This window comes from Rana temporaria, chromosome 4, assembly GCF_905171775.1.
Source record: "Rana temporaria chromosome 4, aRanTem1.1, whole genome shotgun sequence".
Lineage (NCBI taxonomy): Eukaryota > Metazoa > Chordata > Amphibia > Anura > Ranidae > Rana > Rana temporaria.
In genome coordinates, this window is record NC_053492.1 from 474,759,924 (window position 1) to 474,778,794 (window position 18,871).

The 18,871-nt window shown below is 49.1% G+C and overlaps 1 protein-coding gene across 1 annotated transcript in view; it reads left to right on the forward strand.

Moving 5' to 3' along the window:
- The window catches only part of KIF6 (kinesin family member 6), a 336,021-nt gene that overhangs the window by 104,504 nt on the left and 212,646 nt on the right, over positions 1 to 18,871 (forward strand). Inside the window, exon 11 of the mRNA XM_040347859.1 lies at positions 15,796 to 15,901. Within this exon, the coding sequence (XP_040203793.1) occupies positions 15,796 to 15,901 (106 nt within the window). The remainder of the gene's footprint in view (positions 1 to 15,795; positions 15,902 to 18,871) is intronic.

An 18,871-nucleotide genomic window follows, 5' to 3' on the forward strand; every position in this document is an offset into this window, starting at 1 on the left:
TGCCCATCAAAAGTTGCCACTGTGCCATCAAGCGCAGCCACAGTGCCCATGAAATGTTGCCACTGTGCCCCCATCAAATGCTGCCACTGTGCCCCCATCAAATGCTGCCACTGTGCCCCCATCAAATGCTGCCACTGTGCGCCATCAAATGTTGCCACTGTGCCCCATCAAATGTTGCCACTGTGCCCCCATCAAATGCTGCCACTGTGCCCCATCAAATGCTGCCACTGTGCCCCATGAAATGCTGCCACTGTGCCCCCATCAAATGCTGCCACTGTGCCCCCATCAAATGCTGCCACTGTGCCCCCATCAAATGCTGCCACTGTGCCCCCATCAAATGCTGCCACTGTGCCCCCAACAAATGCTGCCACTGTGCCCCATCAAATGCTGCCACTGTGCCCCCATCAAATGTTGCCACTGTGCCCCCATCAAATGTTGCCACTGTGCCCCATCAAATGTTGCCACTGTGCCCCCATCAAATGTTGCCACTGTGCCCCCATCAAATGTTGCCACTGTGCCCCCATCAAATGTTGCCACTGTGCCCCCATCAAATGTTGCCACTGTGCCCCATCAAATGTTGCCACTGTGCCCCCATCAAATGTTGCCACTGTGCCCCCATCAAATGTTGCCACTGTGCCCCCATCAAATGTTGCCACTGTGCCCCCATCAAATGTTGCCACTGTGCCCCCATCAAATGTTGCCACTGTGCCCCCCATCAAATGTTGCCACTGTGCCCCATCAAATGCTGCCACTGTGCGCCCTCTAACGCTGAAACTGTGCTCATCAAATGCCACTGTGCCCCCATCAAATGCCGCCACTGTTCCCCCATCAAATGCAGCCACTATGACCCCTCCCGCTCGCTCGCCGTCTGCCCGGCACTTACCCTATCTCAGTGGCGGGTGGCGGCAGCAAGCGATGGGACCTTGCAGGGGGTCAGGCAGAGACTCCTGAATCCTCCATGCATCTCCTCCCCTCCTCCTGATAGGCGTCCATCTGCAGCACCTGACCTTTCGGCCAATCAAGTGACGAATAACAGACCCGTGCTATCTGATTGGCTGAGAGGCAGGTTAAGTGTTAGAAAAGCAAATATTCAGAACACACCTGGGTGGACTGTGAGCGCAATGCTCTGCGCCATAAGTTCACCTTTTTTGAAGCTTATTCGAGCCTCTGGCTCTAATCAGGTGCTTCAAAAATATCCCCCCTGCTGGAATTCAGGTGCCCGGCGTCCGAAAAGGGGGCGGACGCCTGAATAGGGGGCGGCGCCGCCAGCCATGGATTGGTTTATGCAATGCATGAATCTTTCTATCTACGTAGAGGGGGTGGCGCCCATATTGGACGCCATTAAAGTTCATGGGCCGGATTCAAAAAGCCTGGCGTAAATTTCTGCGGGCGTAGCGTATCTCAGATACGCTACGCCGCCGTAACTTAGTGAGGCAGGTTCTGTATTCAGAAAGAACCTGCGCCCTAAGTTAAGGCGGCGTAGCGTATGTGGTCCGGCGTAAGCCTGCGGAATTCAAATTCTCCATGCAGTGGGCGTGTTGTATGGTAATGAAGGCTGACCCCACGTAAATGACGTTTTTGACTAACAGGGCACGTATCCCAGTGCGCATGCTCCAAATGACGCCGCAAATAGTCAATGCTTTCGACGTAAACGTAACTTACGTACAGCCCTATTCGCGAACGACTTACGCAAACGACGTAATCGACAGAAAATTTTACGCTGGCCCGACGTCCATACTTAACATAGGATACGCCTCATATAGCAGGGGTAACTTTACGCCGGAAAAAGCCTTACGTAAACGACGAAAAAAAAATGCGCCGGGTGCACGTACGTTTCTGAATCGGCGTATCTACCTAATTTGCATATTCCTCGCGTAAATAAACGGAAGCGCCACCTAGTGGCCAGCGTAAATATGCAACTAAGATACAACGGCGTAAGAGGCTTACGCCAGTCGGATCTTAGCAAAATTCCGACGTATCTTGTTTTCTGAATACAGAAAGAAGATACGCCGGAGTATCCTAGAAGTTACGCGGCGTATCAAATAGATACGCCAGCGTAACTTCTTTCTGAATCTGGCCCCATGTGTGCAAAGGTGTCCCAATACTTTTGACCATATAGCGTATATGCAGATTAAACCTCAGGAATAGAAGAAACTTCTGGAACGCAGTATAAGGAAAGTAATGCAGAGAGTTGGTCTGAGCTTTACCATAAAAGTCACAAGCCCGGCGCGGAGTTTAATATTCGATGCGTTGAGCGTATGAAGCCGGCCAATTAGAAGTCACTCTCGGGTTTTCCAGCGGCGTGTAGGAAGTTCTATAAACCCTCAATCTGCGTCTTAATGAAAAATCCAGGAGAGGAGCAGCAGGCGGGACGTCCAATCGATCGCTGGAAGAGGCCGGGGTACCTGACAACACCGGCTGATCTCCATCGTAAAAACAAAGTGCTAAGCCCCGAGCCCCGGGCTGACGGCTCCGCGGCCCAAGGAGACAACGACTGGCTACAACGCCATACAAAATCCCCGATTCAGACGCCGCCGGTGACCTAATACACAGAACATACACGGGGACGCTCCGAGGAAATGGACCATTAAACGTTTGTTTTTCAGGAAATGTCACTTTCTATTTCCCGCTGAAAATACTTTTACCGTCGGCTACAGAAATGGCCGCAGCGAGGAATTGAAGCTGAACGCCAGGCGGATGGAAGACGATGATGAATGCAGCTCTGTAATCATTAATACATATTTAAAGCGGAACTCAAACGGCAAAAACTTTCTGCTAAATAAATTCCTCAGTAGGCACTTTGGGCCAGATTCTCGTAGACTGGCGTATCTTTGCGGCGGCGTAACGTATCTGATTTACGTTACGCCGCCACAACTTACATGGGCAAGTGCTGTATTCTCAAAGCACTTGCTCCTTAAGTTGCGGCGGCGTAGCGTAAATCGGCCGGCGTAATCGCGCCTAATTCAAATGTGGAAGGGGGCGTGTTTTATGTTAATCAACTGTGACCCGACGTGATTGACGTTTTTCATGAACGGCGAATGCGCCGTCCCTGGAAATCTCCCAGTGTGCATTGCTCCTAATACGCCTCAAGGACGTATTTGTTTTGATGTGGACGTAAAAGACGTCCAGCCCCATTCACGGACGACTTATGCAAACGGCGTAATTTTTTTAATTTTCGACGCGAGAATACTTAACATTGGCTGCGCCTCATAGACCCAGGGGCAACTTTACGCCGGGAAAAGCGGAGAGAGCAGAGCTGTGGGAGGGGCCCAACAGGCTCCACTCACTACAGAAAATTACAAGAGGGGGCGGAGACAAGACCAGCCACCCTGCACAAGGGAGAGAGCAGAGGTGTGGGAGGGGCCCAGCAGGCCCCACCCACTACAGAAAAACGACAAGAGGGGTGGAGACAAGACCAGTCACCCTGCACAAGGGGAGAGAGCAGAGGTGTGGGAGGGGCCCAGCAGGCCCCACCCACTACAGAAAAACTACAAGACGGGTGGAGACAAGACCAGTCACCCTGCACAGGGGGAGAGAGCAGAACTGTGGGAGGGGCTCGGAAGGTTCCACCCACTACAGAAAAACTACAAGAGGGGCGGAGACATGACCATTCACCCTGCACAGGGGGAGAGAGCAGAACTGTGGGAGGAGCTCGGCAGGTTCCACCCACTACAGAAAAACTACAAGAGGGGCGGAGGCAAGACCAGTCACCCTGCACAAGGGGCGAGAGAATTGTGGGAGCGACTCGGCAGGCTCCACCCACTACAGCAAATTACAAGAGGGGCGGAGACCAGACCAGTCACCCTGCACAAGGGAGAGAGCAGAGGTGTGGGAGGGGCCCAGCAGGCCCCACCCACTACAGAAAAACGACAAGAGGGGTGGAGACAAGACCAGTCACCCTGCACAAGGGGAGAGAGCAGAGGTGTGGGAGGGGCCCAGCAGGCCCCACCCACTACAGAAAAACTACAAGAGGGGTGGAGACAAGACCAGTCACCCTGCACAGGGGGAGAGAGCAGAACTGTGGGAGGGGCTCGGAAGGTTCCACCCACTACAGAAAAACTACAAGAGGGGCGGAGACAAGACCATTCACCCTGCACAGGGGGAGAGAGCAGAACTGTGGGAGGAGCTCGGCAGGTTCCACCCACTACAGAAAAACTACAAGAGGGGCGGAGGCAAGACCAGTCACCCTGCACAAGGGGCGAGAGAATTGTGGGAGCGACTCGGCAGGCTCCACCCACTACAGCAAATTACAAGAGGGGCGGAGACCAGACCAGTCACCCTGCACAAGGGGAGAGAGCAGAGCTGTGGGAGGGGCCCAACAGGCTCCACTCACTACAGAAAAACTACAAGAGGGGTGGAGACAAGACCAGTCACCCTGCACAGGGGGAGAGAGCAGAACTGTGGGAGGGGCTCGGAAGGTTCCACCCACTAAAGAAAAACTACAAGAGGGGCAGAGACAAGACCAGTCACCCTGCACAGGGGGAGAGAGCAGAACTGTGGGAGGAGCTCGGCAGGTTCCACCCACTACAGAAAACTACAAGGGGGCAGAGACAAGACGGGTCACCCTGCACAATGAGAGAGAGCAGAGCTGTGGGAGGGGTCCATTAGGCTCCACCCAGTACAGGCTGCCTGTAAAATACAGGAGGGGCGGAGACAAGTCACCCTGCACAAGGAGAGAGAGCAGAACTGTGGGAGGGGTCCATTAGGCACCACCCAGTACAGGCTGCCTGTAAAAAAAATACAGGTGGGGGCGGAGACAAGTCACCCTGCACAAGGAGAGAGAGCAGAGTTGTGGGAGGGGGCAGCAGGCTCCGCCCATTACAGGCTGCCTGTAAAAAGCTACAGGAGGTGGCACGGACAAGACCAGTCACCCAAGTGAATACAAATAATATATATTAAAGTGCTTCCGTCCCACGGCATTGTGTGACCATTCTTACACAGAGTCGCAGGGCTCGTCCCCACCCCCTCCATCTCCTGATTGGCTCACTGGCTGTGATTGACAGCAGCGAGAGCCAATGATCATGTATGCATAGATCCTCCCCCTCCTGCAAGGTCTATCCAGGCAAGGCCAGATAAGACACAGGCAGAGCGGTCCCCCCTGCACATGCTCAGTTTGGTCTCTATTACTGGAGAGAGTATTTCCTTGTTGAGCTGAGCTTTTCGGGTCACATGATATTGACATCACACATGTGGGCGTGTATACAGATCCTACATGACAACCTAGTCCCTCCCTCCCTCCCTCCTCCTCCTCCATGCCCAGTAACTAAAAAAGTGTGATGTCACATTTTGATTCATAGATGATCTGCCTCCCATAACAGCATAAGGATACAAGCCATAGTGGAAATCTCCTCCTACCTCAACACTCAGCACTCTGCAATTTATCATATGACCGTGGTATACAGATCATCCAAAAAGGTGTATAGTGCAGTAGATTATGGCATTGGCGGCATGGGTGGCACTGTCTGCAGCACATTATGGCATGGGTGGCATTGTCTGCAGCACATTATGGCATGGGTGGCATTGTCTGCAGCACATTATGGCATGGGTGGCACTGTCTGCAGCACATTATGGCATGGGTGGCACTGTCTGCAGCACATTATGGCATGGGTGGCACTGTCTGCAGCACATAATGGCATGGGTGGCATTGTCTGCAGCACATTATTGCATGGGTGACACTGTCTGCAGCACATTATGGCATGGGTGGCACTGTCTGCAGCACATAATGGCATGGGTGTCACTGTCTGCAGCACATTATGGCATGGGTGTCACTGTCTACAGCACATTATGGCATGGGTGGCATTGTCTGCAGGACATTATTGGATGATCGGCACTGTCTGCAGCACATTATGGCATTGGTGGTATGGGTGGCATTGTCTGCAGCACATTATGGCATGGGTGGCATTGTCTGCAGCACATTATGGCATGGGTGGCACTGCCTGCAGCACATTATGGCATGGGTGGCACTGTCTTCAGAACATTATGGCATGGGTGGCACTGTCTGCAGAACATTATGGCATGGGTGGCACTGTCTGCAGCACATTATGACATGGGTGGCACTGTCTGCAGCACATTATGGCATGGGTGGCACTGTCTGCAGCACATTATGGCATGGGTGGCACTGTCTGCAGCACATTATGGCATGGGTGGCACTGTCTGCAGCACATTATGGCATGGGTTGATTTCTATGCATAGAAAGAGCCCTTTAACTCTTGGTGTGCCTTCAAAGGATTCCTGGAATCCATCTCTATTAAAAAAAGAAAAGAAAAGTTATGTCCACTTTTTTGCAGTACTTTTTGTACAGCCACAACGCGGTTCCTGCCTCGGGATCGGTGACATTCGGAACATACGGAACCTTTTGCTCTTCTCCTCCTCAATCGTCATATCAGGAAAGACTCGGCACAGATGTTTCCAATTCTCCTCCACTTACATAACTTGAGATGTAACAGCTTCAAAAATAGAAGGCGAGTTTCCTTAGCGATTAATTGGACGGAATGAAGCGGGCTTAGCACCTCCCTGGCTTGATGAAGTGAGCGCTTGTGTAGCGTGATTTAGTAGATGTCGCTCCTCTCCGGCGCGTTCTTCCTGTGCCATTATTCCCGGTGCCCATCTGCTCTCTAATCCGGCTGCCAGTTTAGTAGCTGAGTGAATGTAATTGTGGCAGCAGCAGGAGGAGGAGGCGGAGAACGCACCTTGTGCTTTTACTAGCCCTCTGTACTGTTTTCCTATTGAGCTGATGGACTAAAATCTTTTCTCTGCAGCAGAGAAAGTTTAGCTCTCTTGTCCTACATTATTAAGTGGTCTTGCATAGCAAGATCACTTATTGTTCTCTCACATATATATTATTATTCTTATTATAGCCAAATTTGCCACCCTAACTCCTCCCACAGTTTTTACACTACATAGACGAGTAATATATCGAATCGTGCGGATTGTTCCCGATCGGTGGGCTATTACTTTGTGGAACGTTTCGCCGAATCGTTCGCGAAATATCGTCATTTTTGTGGCGAAATTTTCCCATAGGAATGAATGGTGAGCGGTAGAGTGTGGGATTTCTAAAAATGAAAAATCATTACATGATTTGTAAACTGCGACCACTCCCTCATTTTCAAGCCGACCTACACAAATCTTATATCAAAACGTTCAGCTATCCCTGCTGCCACTACATGTGTTCATGGCTAAGCGATTGACCAAACCGTTTTCACAATACGACCATTTGTTTGCAACCTACGCCATCTGTTGGATCACATTTACATCTCCAGGGGCACCGTCTCCAGTCAGGAGTATTGGTGGAGGCAAGACCACGTCGCACAATTTCCCCAGAAATTGTATCTTTTCTAGTTATCCTCTATTATTTAAATATGGCAGTTGTAAAAACATCTCTGTTAAAAAAAATATGGCAGTTGTATTGCTCGGCCGGAGAGACACTGGGGATCTGAGAGGGGGAGAAATACACAGAGCAGCTTCTCCCCTCTGCTTCCCATTCACAGAAGCCTTTGTATTTTGGAAATTAGTTTACATAATACAAAGGCTTCTGTGATTGGGGCAGAAGGAGGGGAGGGGCGGGCACAGCAGATGCAGTGACTCTCCTGTTGCAGAGCTCAGACGGATCAGCAGAACTACAGCGATAGACGTCTTCTGGAAGTACTATGAAGCTGTCAGATATAAATAAGAGTGCTAAGCCCAGGAGGTGTCATGCACCACGCTGGACTTAAAGCGGACGGAACATACACTATATTGCCAAAAGTATTGGGACGCCTGCCTTTACACGCACATGACCTTTAATGACATCCCAGTCTTAGTCCATAGGGTTGAGTATTGGGTTGGCCCCGCCCTTTGCAGCTATAACACCTTCAACTCTTCTGGGAAGGCCGTCCACAAGGTCTAGGAGGGTGTCTATGGGAATGTTTGACCGTTCTTCCAGAAGTGCCTTTGTGAGGTCAGGCACTGATGTTGGACGAGAACCCCACAAATCCCCCCCCCCCCCAGCACAAATCCTCTTCTCCCACCCACCTTGCAACACAAACCCCTATGAGTGACCACTTCTAGCACCCCCCTCAAATTTTCCTTTCCCTGCTGCCCCCAAACTCCTCCTCCCAACACACATCCCCTCTTTCCTTAATCTCCTTGTGGTGGGCCCCCCCCCCACATCACATGGTACAACAGTGCCCAGGGCAGCTTCCCCTCCTGCCCCCACTGCTTGCCCCGGCCCTGCTCAGAAGACTGCGGGACCATTCAAAATGGGGACCTAGCTATGAAGCTGCAAACTGTCACAACTGCATTTTTCTTTATTCATTTTTACTATGTAATGTTAGAGCGCCCCCTTCACCTAATTTGCTGTCACAACTGGTTGCCCACAGTTACGGTTAAGTTGCTGAAGGCGGTCCCCATCACCCCCTCAGCTGAGCACATCGCTGTACTGTGGGACAGGAAAGTGTCTGTTTATTAACCACTTAAGGACCGCCTCCTGCACATATACGTCGGTGGAATGGCACGGCTGGGCACAAGCATGCACAGGTATGTCCTCTTTAAGTTCCCAGCCGTGGGTCGCAGGCGCACGCGACCCGGTCCGACGCACCGTGACCGCGGGACATGCGGACCCGATCGCCGCTGGAGTCCCGTGATCGCCCCCCGGAGCTGAAGAACGGGGAGAGCTGTGTGTAAACACACCTTTCCAGTTTTTCACTGTGGCGCCGTCATCGATCGTGTGTTCCCTTATATAGGGAAACACAATCAATGACGTCACACCTACAGCCACACCCCCCTACAGTTAGAAACACAAATGAGGTCACAACCCCTTCAGCGCCCCCTTGTGGTTAACTCCCAAACTGCAATTGTCATTTTCACAGTAATCAGTGCATTTTTAATGCATTTTTTGCTGTGAAAATGACACTGGTCCCAAAAATGTGTCAAAATTGTCCGATGGGTCCGCCATAATGTCGCAGTCACGAAAAAAATCGCTGATCGCCGCCATTAGTAGTAAAAAAAATTAAAACATTTATAAAAATGCAATAAAACTACCCCCTATTTTGTAAACGCTATAAATTTTGCGCAAACCAATCGATAAACGCTTATTGCGATTTTTTTTGTTAACCAAAAATATGTAGAAGAATACGTATCGGCCTAAACTGAGGGAAACATTTCTTTTTTTTTATATATATATATTTTTGGGGATATTTATTACAGCAAAAAGTAAAAAATATTGAATTTTTTTCAAAATTATCGCTCTATTTTTGTTTATAGCGCAAAAAATAAAAACCGCAGAGGTGATCAAATACCACTAAAAGAAAGCTCTATTTGTGGGGAAAAAAAGGACGCCGATTTTGTTTGGGAGCCACGTCGCACGACTGCGCAATTGTCAATTAAAGCGGCGCAGTGCCGAATCGCAAAAAGTGCTCTGGTCTTTGACCAGCAATATGGTCCGGGGGTTAAGTGGTTAAGATTAACCTATGGGTCAAAACCGATCGTTAGTAGGCACGACCATCGGTTAAAAACCCGTGCATGCTCAGAATCACGCAGTGCCGAATCGCAAAAAGAGGCCCGGTCCCTTAGCTGCCTAAAGGTCCGGGTCTTAAGGGGTTCAGAGTCAGAAGCTACACTTTTGTAGCTACTGACTTTTTTTAATTTTCAGAAAAATGACAGGAGCTCCTCTTTAAGGTTTTACATATTGGGTATCTATTTACTCGGTGCAACCTCATCTCTTATGTTGTATCATAAAAGTGGATCATTTTATTGCATTTGTATGTCCTAAAATTTAATTTAGTGTATGTTGTAATGACATTTTTGGGGGTTTAAACCATCTTTAGGCCTAATTTTTTTATTTTTTTTAACGTGTGCAAAAAAAAATCACTAAGGACTCGTTTACACTCGCTTCAGAATGTGGCATTGGACGCTTTTTTTTTTAAAGCTCTCTGAATGCCAATCAAAGCTCCTGTCAATAAATAAAATGGTTCCTTACAGTCCTGGTCACACGTTGTGTTTGCTTTGCTTCAAAAATGATCCCTCGTGTCACTTTCTTGGTGCGTCAAAGCGTCTCCAAAGCCTCCATAGAAGTCTGTGATGACGCTCGTTAACAGCACCTGCAGCTTTTGAGGGGCTTTTATTCCGCTTTGTTCTGGAGGTATTGCAGGTGTGAGATATCCCAGGATGCACTGGGAAACCAACAGGCCAACCAGTAGGACGCCTTCAGCAGTCACTTCTGCTTCATGTTTATATATTTTCTGGGACTGTCTGGTCACATCTGGTGTGCAGCAGCAAGAAGGTCAGCGGGGTCTGGGCAACAAGCAGAGATGGCACATGTGGTGTGCAACATGGGAACGCTATAGCAGAAGGTGAGCGGGGACCGGAGAGAGGACTGAACAAACAGAGGATCAGTAAGGTGTCACACGTAGTGAGGCACGGTGAGCAATAAAGCGGGAGGTGAGCAGGAACCGGAGAGAGAGAGAGGAAACCAGAGGATCAGCAGAGCAGGGGGTTTCTACTGAGTGGGGTTAAGCAGAGCTGGGGGTTCTACAGAGTGGGGGGTATCAGCAAAGCTGGGGTACCACCGAGTGTGAGATCAGCAAAGCTGGGGGTTACTATGGAGTGTGAGATCAGCAAAGCTGGGGGAACTACTGAGTAGGAGATCAGCAGAGCTGCGGGTTATTAGTGAGTGGGGAGATCAGCAAATCTGGGGGTACTACTGAGCGGGGGATCAGCAAAGCTGGGGGTTACTACTAAGCTGGGGGGGATCAGCAAAGGTGGGAATACTACTAAGCGGGGGATCAGCAAAGCTGAGGGTACTACTGAGTGGGGGGATCAGCAGAGCTGGGGGTTACTACTGAGTGGGGGTCAGCAGAGCTGGGAATACTACTGAGTGGGGGATCAGCAGAGCTGGGGATACTACTGAGTGGGGGATCAGCAGAGCTGGGGGTTACTACGGAGTTGGAGATCAGCAAAGCTTGGGGGACTACTGAGTGGGGGATCAACAGAGCTGGGGTTACTACTGAGTGGGGGATAAGAAAAGCTGGGGGTTACTATGGAGTGGGAGATCAGAAAAGCTTGGGGGACTACTGAGTGAGGGATGAACAGAGCTGGGGGTTACTACTGAGTGGGGGATAAGAAAAGCTGGGTGTTACTACGGAGTTGGAGATCAGCAAAGCTTGGGGGACTACTGAGTGGGGGATCAACAGAGCTGGGGGTTACTACTGAGTGGGGGATCAGCAAAGCTGGGGGTTACTACTGAGTGGGAGATCAGCAAAGCTGGGGGTTACTACTGAGTGGGAGATCAGAAAAGCTGAAGGTACTACTGAGCGGGGGATCAGCAAAGCTGGGGGTTACTACTGAGTGGGAGATCAGCAAAGCTGGGGTTACTACTAAGTTGGGTATCAGCAGAGCTGGGGATACTACTGAGTAGGGGATCAACAAAGCTGGGGGTTACTACTGAGTGGGGGGATCACCAGAGATGGGGGTTACTACGGAGTGGGGGATCGGCTAAGCTGGGGGTTACTACTGAGTGGGGGATCAGCAAAGCTGGGGGTTACTACTGAGTGGGAGATCAGAAAAGCTGAAGGGACTACTGAGCGGGGGATCAGCAAAGCTGGGGGTTACTACTGAGTGGGAGATCAGCAAAGCTTGGGGTTACTACTAGGTTGGGTATCAGCAGAGCTGGGGATACTACTGAGTGGGGGGATCACCAGAGCTGGGGGTTACTACTGAGTGGGGGATCAACAAAGCTGGGGGTTACTACTGAGTGGGGGGATCACCAGAGCTGGGGGTTACTACTGAGTGGGGGATTAGCAAAGCTGGGGGTTACTACTGAGTAAGAGATCAGCAGAGCTGGGGGTTACACTACTGAGTGGGGGATCTATTAAGCTGGGGTTGCTACTGGGTTGGGCAATGGCAAAGCTGGGGGTTACTGCTGGGGGGTACTACTGAGTGGGGGGGATCAGTAAAGCCAGGGGTGCTACTGGATTGGGCATCGGCAGAGCTGGGGGTACTACCAAGCAGGGGATCTGCTGAACCGGAGGGGATACTAATAAGCTGAGAATCTGCTGATTGGTTGGAGGCACTACTGAGCCCCTTTTAAAACATATAGAAAATGACAACAGACTGGGAATTTGCCAAGCTTTATTAAAGCTTCTAAAAGCATCAAAAACACATAAAGAAATTGTAAATGTTTGTTAAAGTTGAAGGAATTCTAAATGATTCAGAAAGTCAGAAGAAATCTCTCCCTCGTGGGTCAGAACCTTCATCTCCCGATACATTCTGTTCCGATAAGTCGCTGATAATCTCCGCGCGGCGCTGTCATCGCTGTCGCCCTCCTCTTGCGCTTTAGATTTATTGGTCCTATTAAAAAAAAAATATATTTTTTATTATTTTTCCGTTGAGCTGCGGCGGCTCGCCGGGTCATAGTGACAGCTGAGATATGCAGACGGGTCATCCGGTAAAATCTGAGCGCCGAGCCTTTTACGAGGGAGAGGAGTGTGCGCGTTCCTTCCCGTAAAATTCTGATTTTTATTCCTTCGCTGGCCCCGCCCCTTTTTTTAGGAGTTTGACATAAAAAAAAAAAAAGAAGAGATTTCTAGTCCAGAGCCTCGGCGCGATCTTTTGACGGGCGCCATTTCAAGCGATCAATCAATGGAAATCTCACCACCTCGATCTTCGGAATTCGACCAACAGCTGCGCCCCTTTATGGATGCGTCCAAAAACACGCGTCCGACTCCCAGGGGATGTGATTAACAAGCGCGCCTCGCCCGTGCTGATTTTGGATCGCTGAGTCCCTTCTTCGCATACATTTTTTCTTGCGGCTGATTTTTGGGCTTCTGTGCGCCGTTCTCCTTCTTCTGATTTATTCGCGAATTGCGTTTCCTGGCTCAGCCGTTTATTAGGAAAATATTCACACTTGTCATAGGGGGAGAAGAGTGCCGGGACCGCCATACAGGACGCCCCCCCCCCGCGCCGTTCTCCTCCGCGCCGCTCACTGCTCGTCTGTTCAATTCATCCCAAGAGAGGAATTCCAGTCCTTAGTAAATATTTTTATCAACAACCTGTTATCCCGACTGTAATATACAGAAAGTATTCACAGCGCTTCACTTTTTCCACATTTTGTTATGTTACAGCCTTATTCCAAAATAGATTAAATTCATTATTTTCTTTAAAATATACAAACTACGAACAATCCCCCGTAATGACAACATGAAGAAGTTTGTGTGAAATCTTTGCAAATTTATAAAAAATAAAAACTGAAAAAAAAATCCCATGTACATAAGTATCACAGGCTCCTCCCATGTACATAAGTATCACAGACTCCTCCCATGTACATAAGTATCACAGGCTCCTCCCATGTACATAAGTATCACAGACTCCTCCATGTACATAAGTATCACAGGCTCCTCCCATGTACATAAGTATCACAGGCCTCCTCCATGTACAATAAGTATGACAGGCTCCTCCCATGTACAACTAAGTATCACAGGCTCCTCCCATGTACAATAAGTATCACAGGCTCCTCCCCATGTACATTAGTATCACAGGCTCCTCCCATGTACATAAGTATGACAGGCTCCTCCCATGTACATTAGTATCACAGGCTCCTCCCATGCACATAAGTATCACAGGCTCCTCCCATGTACATAAGTATGAGTATCACAGGCTCCTCCCATGTACATAAGTATCACAGACTCCTCCCGTGTGCATAAGTATCACAGGCTCCTCCCGTGTTGCATAAGTATCACAGGCTCCTCCCATGTGCATGAGTATCACAGGCTCCTCCCATGTGCATGAGTATCACAGGCTCCTCCCATGTACATGAGTATCACATGGGAGGAGCCTGTGATACTTATGTACATGGGAGGAGTCTATGAGACATGGGAGTAGTCTGTGATACTTATGTTCATGGGGTGAGACTTGTGTACATGGGAGGAGTCTGTGAGACTTGTGCACATGGGAGGAGCCCGGGAGGCTTGTGCACATGGGAGGAGCCCGGGAGGCTTGTGCACATGGGAGGAGCCCGGGAGGCTTGTGTACATGGGAGGAGCCCGGGAGGCTTGTGCTCATGGGAGGAGCCCGGGAGGCTTGTGCTCATGGGAGGAGCCCGGGAGGCTTGTGCTCATGGGAGGAGCCCGGGAGGCTTGTGCTCATGGGAGGAGCCTGGGAGACTTGTGTACATGGAGGAGCCTGTGAGACTTGTGTACATGGGAGGAGCCTGGGAGGTTTGTGTACATGGGAGGAGCCTGGGATACATGGGATTTTATTTCCTTTTTTATTTGTAATACATTTGCAAAGATTTTCAACCAAACTTCTTTCGCGTTGTCATTGGGGGATTGTTTGTCGAATTTTGAGGAAAATAATGAATGTAATCATTTTTGGAATGAGGCTGTAACATAACAAAATGTGGAAAAAGTGAAATCCCTTGTATCCCTTGTGTCTAGTTGTGTCTCTTGTGTCTCTTGTGTCCCTTGTATCCCTTGTGTCCCTTGTGTCTCTTGTGTCTCTTGTGTCCCTTGTGTCCCTTGTGTCTCTTGTGTCCCTTGTCTCCCTTGTCTCCCTTGTGTCCCTTGTGTCTCTTGTGTCCCTTGTCTCCCTTGTCTCCCTTGTGTCTCTTGTGTCTCTTGTGTCTCTTGTGTCCCTTGTGTCCCTTGTATCCCTTGTATCCCTTGTGTCTCTTGTGTCCCTTGTGTCCCTTGTGTCTCTTGTATCCCTTGTATCCCTTGTATCCCTTGTATCCCTTGTGTCTCTTGTGTCTCTTGTGTCCCTTGTGTCCCTTGTGTCTCTTGTGTCCCTTGTCTCCCTTGTATCCCTTGTGTCTCTTGTATCCCTTGTATCCCTTGTATCCCTTGTGTCTCTTGTGTCCCTTGTATCCCTTGTGTCTCTTGTATCCCTTGTGTCTCTTGTGTCCCTTGTGTCTCTTGTATCCCTTGTGTCTCTTGTATCCCTTGTGTCCCTTGTATCCCTTGTGTCTCTTGTATCCCTTGTGTCTCTTGTGTCCCTTGTCTCCCTTGTATCCCTTGTGTCTCTTGTATCCCTTGTATCCCTTGTATCCCTTGTGTCTCTTGTATCCCTTGTGTCCCTTGTCTCCCTTGTATCCCTTGTGTCTCTTGTGTCTCTTGTGTCTCTTGTGTCTCTTGTGTCTCTTGTGTCCCTTGTGTCTCTTGTGTCTCTTGTGTCTCTTGTGTCTCTTGTGTCTCTTGTGTGTCTTGTGTGTCTTGTGTCTCTTGTGTGTCTTGTCTCTCTTGTGTCTCTTGTGTCTCTTGTGTCCCTTGTGTCCCTTGTCTCTCTTGTGTCTCTTGTGTGTCTTGTCTCTCTTGTGTCTCTTGTGTCTCTTGTATCCCTTGTGTCCCTTGTGTCTCTTGTATCCCTTGTGTCCCTTGTGTCTCTTGTATCCCTTGTGTCCCTTGTGTCTCTTGTATCCCTTGTGTCCCCTTGTGTCTCTTGTGTCCCTTGTGTCTCTTGTATCCCTTGTGTCTCTTGTATCCCTTGTGTCCCTTGTGTCTCTTGTATCCCTTGTGTCCCTTGTGTCTCTTGTATCCCTTGTGTCCCTTGTGTCTCTTGTATCCCTTGTGTCCCTTGTGTCTCTTGTATCCCTTGTGTCCCTTGTGTCTCTTGTATCTCTTGTATCCCTTGTATCCCTTGTGTCTCTTGTCTCTCTTGTGTCTCTTGTATCTCTTGTATCCCTTGTGTCCCTTGTGTCTCTTGTGTCTCGTGTGTCTCTTGTGTCTCTTGTGTCTCTCAGGCAGTAACAGTTGGTGATCTGACAGTTGTGGTTTATTGTCACAGAATTTGCTTTAGTCTGAGATTTTTTATTCCATTTTTTTGCAGGCTGGATGAGCAGATACACAATTTCCTCGATGATGGAGACCCCGAGAGCGCCTTAGACATTGGCGCAGACATGCGGAAAATTCACTACGGCTTTACTGTACTGAAGGTAAGGAATCAGAAGTTCCGCATTTAACCACTTGACCTCCGGAAGGTTTTACCCCCTTCATGACCAGGCCATTTTTTGCCATTTAGCACTGTGCTACTTCAACTTGTAATTGCGCCGTCATGGAACACTGTAGGGATTGACCGATTATCAGTGCGGCCAATATTGACTTTTTCAGAAGTATCGGTCAAATAAATGACCGATATTTTACCGATATTGCAATGTCATGACATCACTTCCCGAATTACTGGCCTCTTAAAGGCGCCAGTTTTAAAAAATAAAGTTTACAGAGCGCCCCCCCCCCCTCCGATCTCTCCATAAAGAGGACCTGTTACTGCCTCTGACACCCTGCATCTCCGATCGTGGTAAGGAAGCTTCTTACCACGTGATCAGCTGTGACCAATCACAGCTGATCATCACGTGAACCTGGAAGTGCAGGTAAATTGCATTCCTCGGTTCGCACTGACAGGGAGAGACGATCGATCGGCGGCTCTCCCTGTCAGAGGGGGGGTCTGTGCTGATAATCAGCACATTGATTATCAGCACAGCGCCCATTACAAGAATGCTTGTAATCCAAAGCACTTGCATATCAAAGCAAGTTTCCCCATAGAAGTCAATGGAAACACAAGATAATTCATTCTACATTGACTTCTATGGCATGCAATACCGCATGTGGCCAGAGATGGGGGGGCGCCAGAGAGCCTCGAAAATACTCGGGGACAGCTCGGCTGATCTCGGAAAGGTACGGAAACACTCGGGAACTGAGTATTTCCAAGTGATTCTGAGTATTTCCGAACGGCCTCTAACCGTTCCTAGTGTCACCGGCGCCCCCCGCACCTCTGGGGAAATGCGTTTCCGCACACCCCATTTAGCTTGAATAAAAAAAAAAAGTTGCTCGTTATTTAAAACGCTCGTTAACTGCGTTATTCGTAAACCGAGGATCCACTTTACTTCGAAATACTCATATGCATTTTATTTTTCTACTAGGCTAACAATTTGAAAGATATATGAAGATAATATATTCCCTTTTCTTTTTGTTTGCCTCCCAGAGACTTTTCCGTGACCGGAAACCATCTGAAACCGTCGGAATCTCTTCTCCTGAGACCACCACAGAAAGGACCGGGATCTTCTAGTGTCCGTCCCGAAGAAATGAAGAAGCTTCGAGATCTTCTACAGCAAAGAGACAATGAAATCAGTATCCTTGTCCAGCCCCAAACACCATTCATTCTCTCCATTCATACACTCCATTCATTCATTCACTCCATTCATTCATTCACTCATTCATTCATTTACTCCATTCTCTCCATTCATTCATTCACTCCATTCTTCTCCATTCATTCACTCTATTCATTCATTCACTCCATTCATTCATTATATTAATTCACTCATTGTAGAGAATTCACAAATCTCTTCTCTATCTCACTGATCAGCTCTCACTTCATGACCACCTAATATTCAGTAGGTCCCCTTTTGGTCTCCTCTGATCACAGCACTTTCCCCCAGTTCCTCCTCTAAATCTTTCAGATGTTCATTAGCAGACTTCATACGGAGTCAGTGGGAGGAATAGTGTCCCATCATTGGTGTCAGTGGGAGGAATAGTGTCCCATCATTGGTATCAGTAGAAGGGAATAGTGTCCCATCATTGGTGTCAGTGGGAGGAATAGTGTCCCATCATTGGTGTCAGTGGGAGGAATAGTGTCCCATCATTGGTATCAGTAGAAGGGAATAGTGTCCCATCATTGGTGTCAGTGGGAGGAATAGTGTCCCATCAATTGGTATCAGTGGGAGGAATAGTGTCCCATCATTGGTGTCAGTGGGAGGAATAGTGTCCCATCATTGGTGTCAGTGGGAGGATAGTGTCCCATCATTGGTGTCAGTGGGAGGAATAGTGTCCCATCATTGGTGTCAGTGGGAGGAATAGTGTCCCATCATTGGTGTCAGTGGGAGGAATAGTGTCCCATCATGGTGTCAGTGGAGGAATAGTGTCCCATCATTGGTGTCAGTGGGAGGAATAGTGTCCCCATCATTGGTGTCAGTGCGAAGATTAGTGCCCCATCATTGGTGTCAGTGGGAGGAATGGTGCCCCATCATTGGTATCAGTGTGAGGAATAGTGTCCCATCATTGGTGTCAGTGGGAGGAATAGTGTCCCATCATTGGTGTCAGTGGGAGGAATAGTGTCCCATCATTGGTATCAGTGGGAGGAATAGTGCCCCATCATTGGTGTCAGTGGGAGGAATAGTGCTCCATCATTGGTGTCAGTGGAGGAATAGTGTCCCATCATTGGTGTCCGTGGGAGGCATAGTGTATTCATCATTGGTATCAGTGGGAGGAATAGTGTCCCATCATTGGTGTCAGTGGGAGGGATAGTGTCCCATCATTGGTGTCAGTGGGAGGAATAGTGTCCCATCATTGGTGTCAGTGGGAGGAATAGTGTCCCATCATTGGTGTCAGTGGGAGGAATAGTGGTCCCATCATTGGTATCAGTGGGAGGAATAGTGCCCCATCATTGGTGTCAGTGGGAGGAATAGTGCTCCATCATTGGTGTCAGTGGGAGGAATAGTGTCCCATCATTGGTGGTCAGTGGAGGGATAGTGTATCATCATTGGTATCAGTGGAGGAATAGTGTCCCATCATTGGTATCAGTGGGAGGGATAGTGTCCCATCATTGTGTCAGTGGGAGGAATAGTGTCCCATCATTGGTGTCAGTGGGAGGAATAGTGCCCCATCATTGTATCAGTGGGAGGGATAGTGTATCATCATTGGTATCAGTGGGAGGAATAGTGTCCCATCATTGGTGTCAGGTGGGAGGAATAGTGTCCCATCATTGGTGTCAGTGGGAGGAATAGTGTCCCATCATTGGTGTCAGTGGGAGGAATAGTGTCCCATCATTGGTATCAGTGGGAGGAATAGTGCCCCTCATTGGTGTCAGTGGGAGGAATAGTGCTCCTCAATGGTGTCAGTGGGAGGAATAG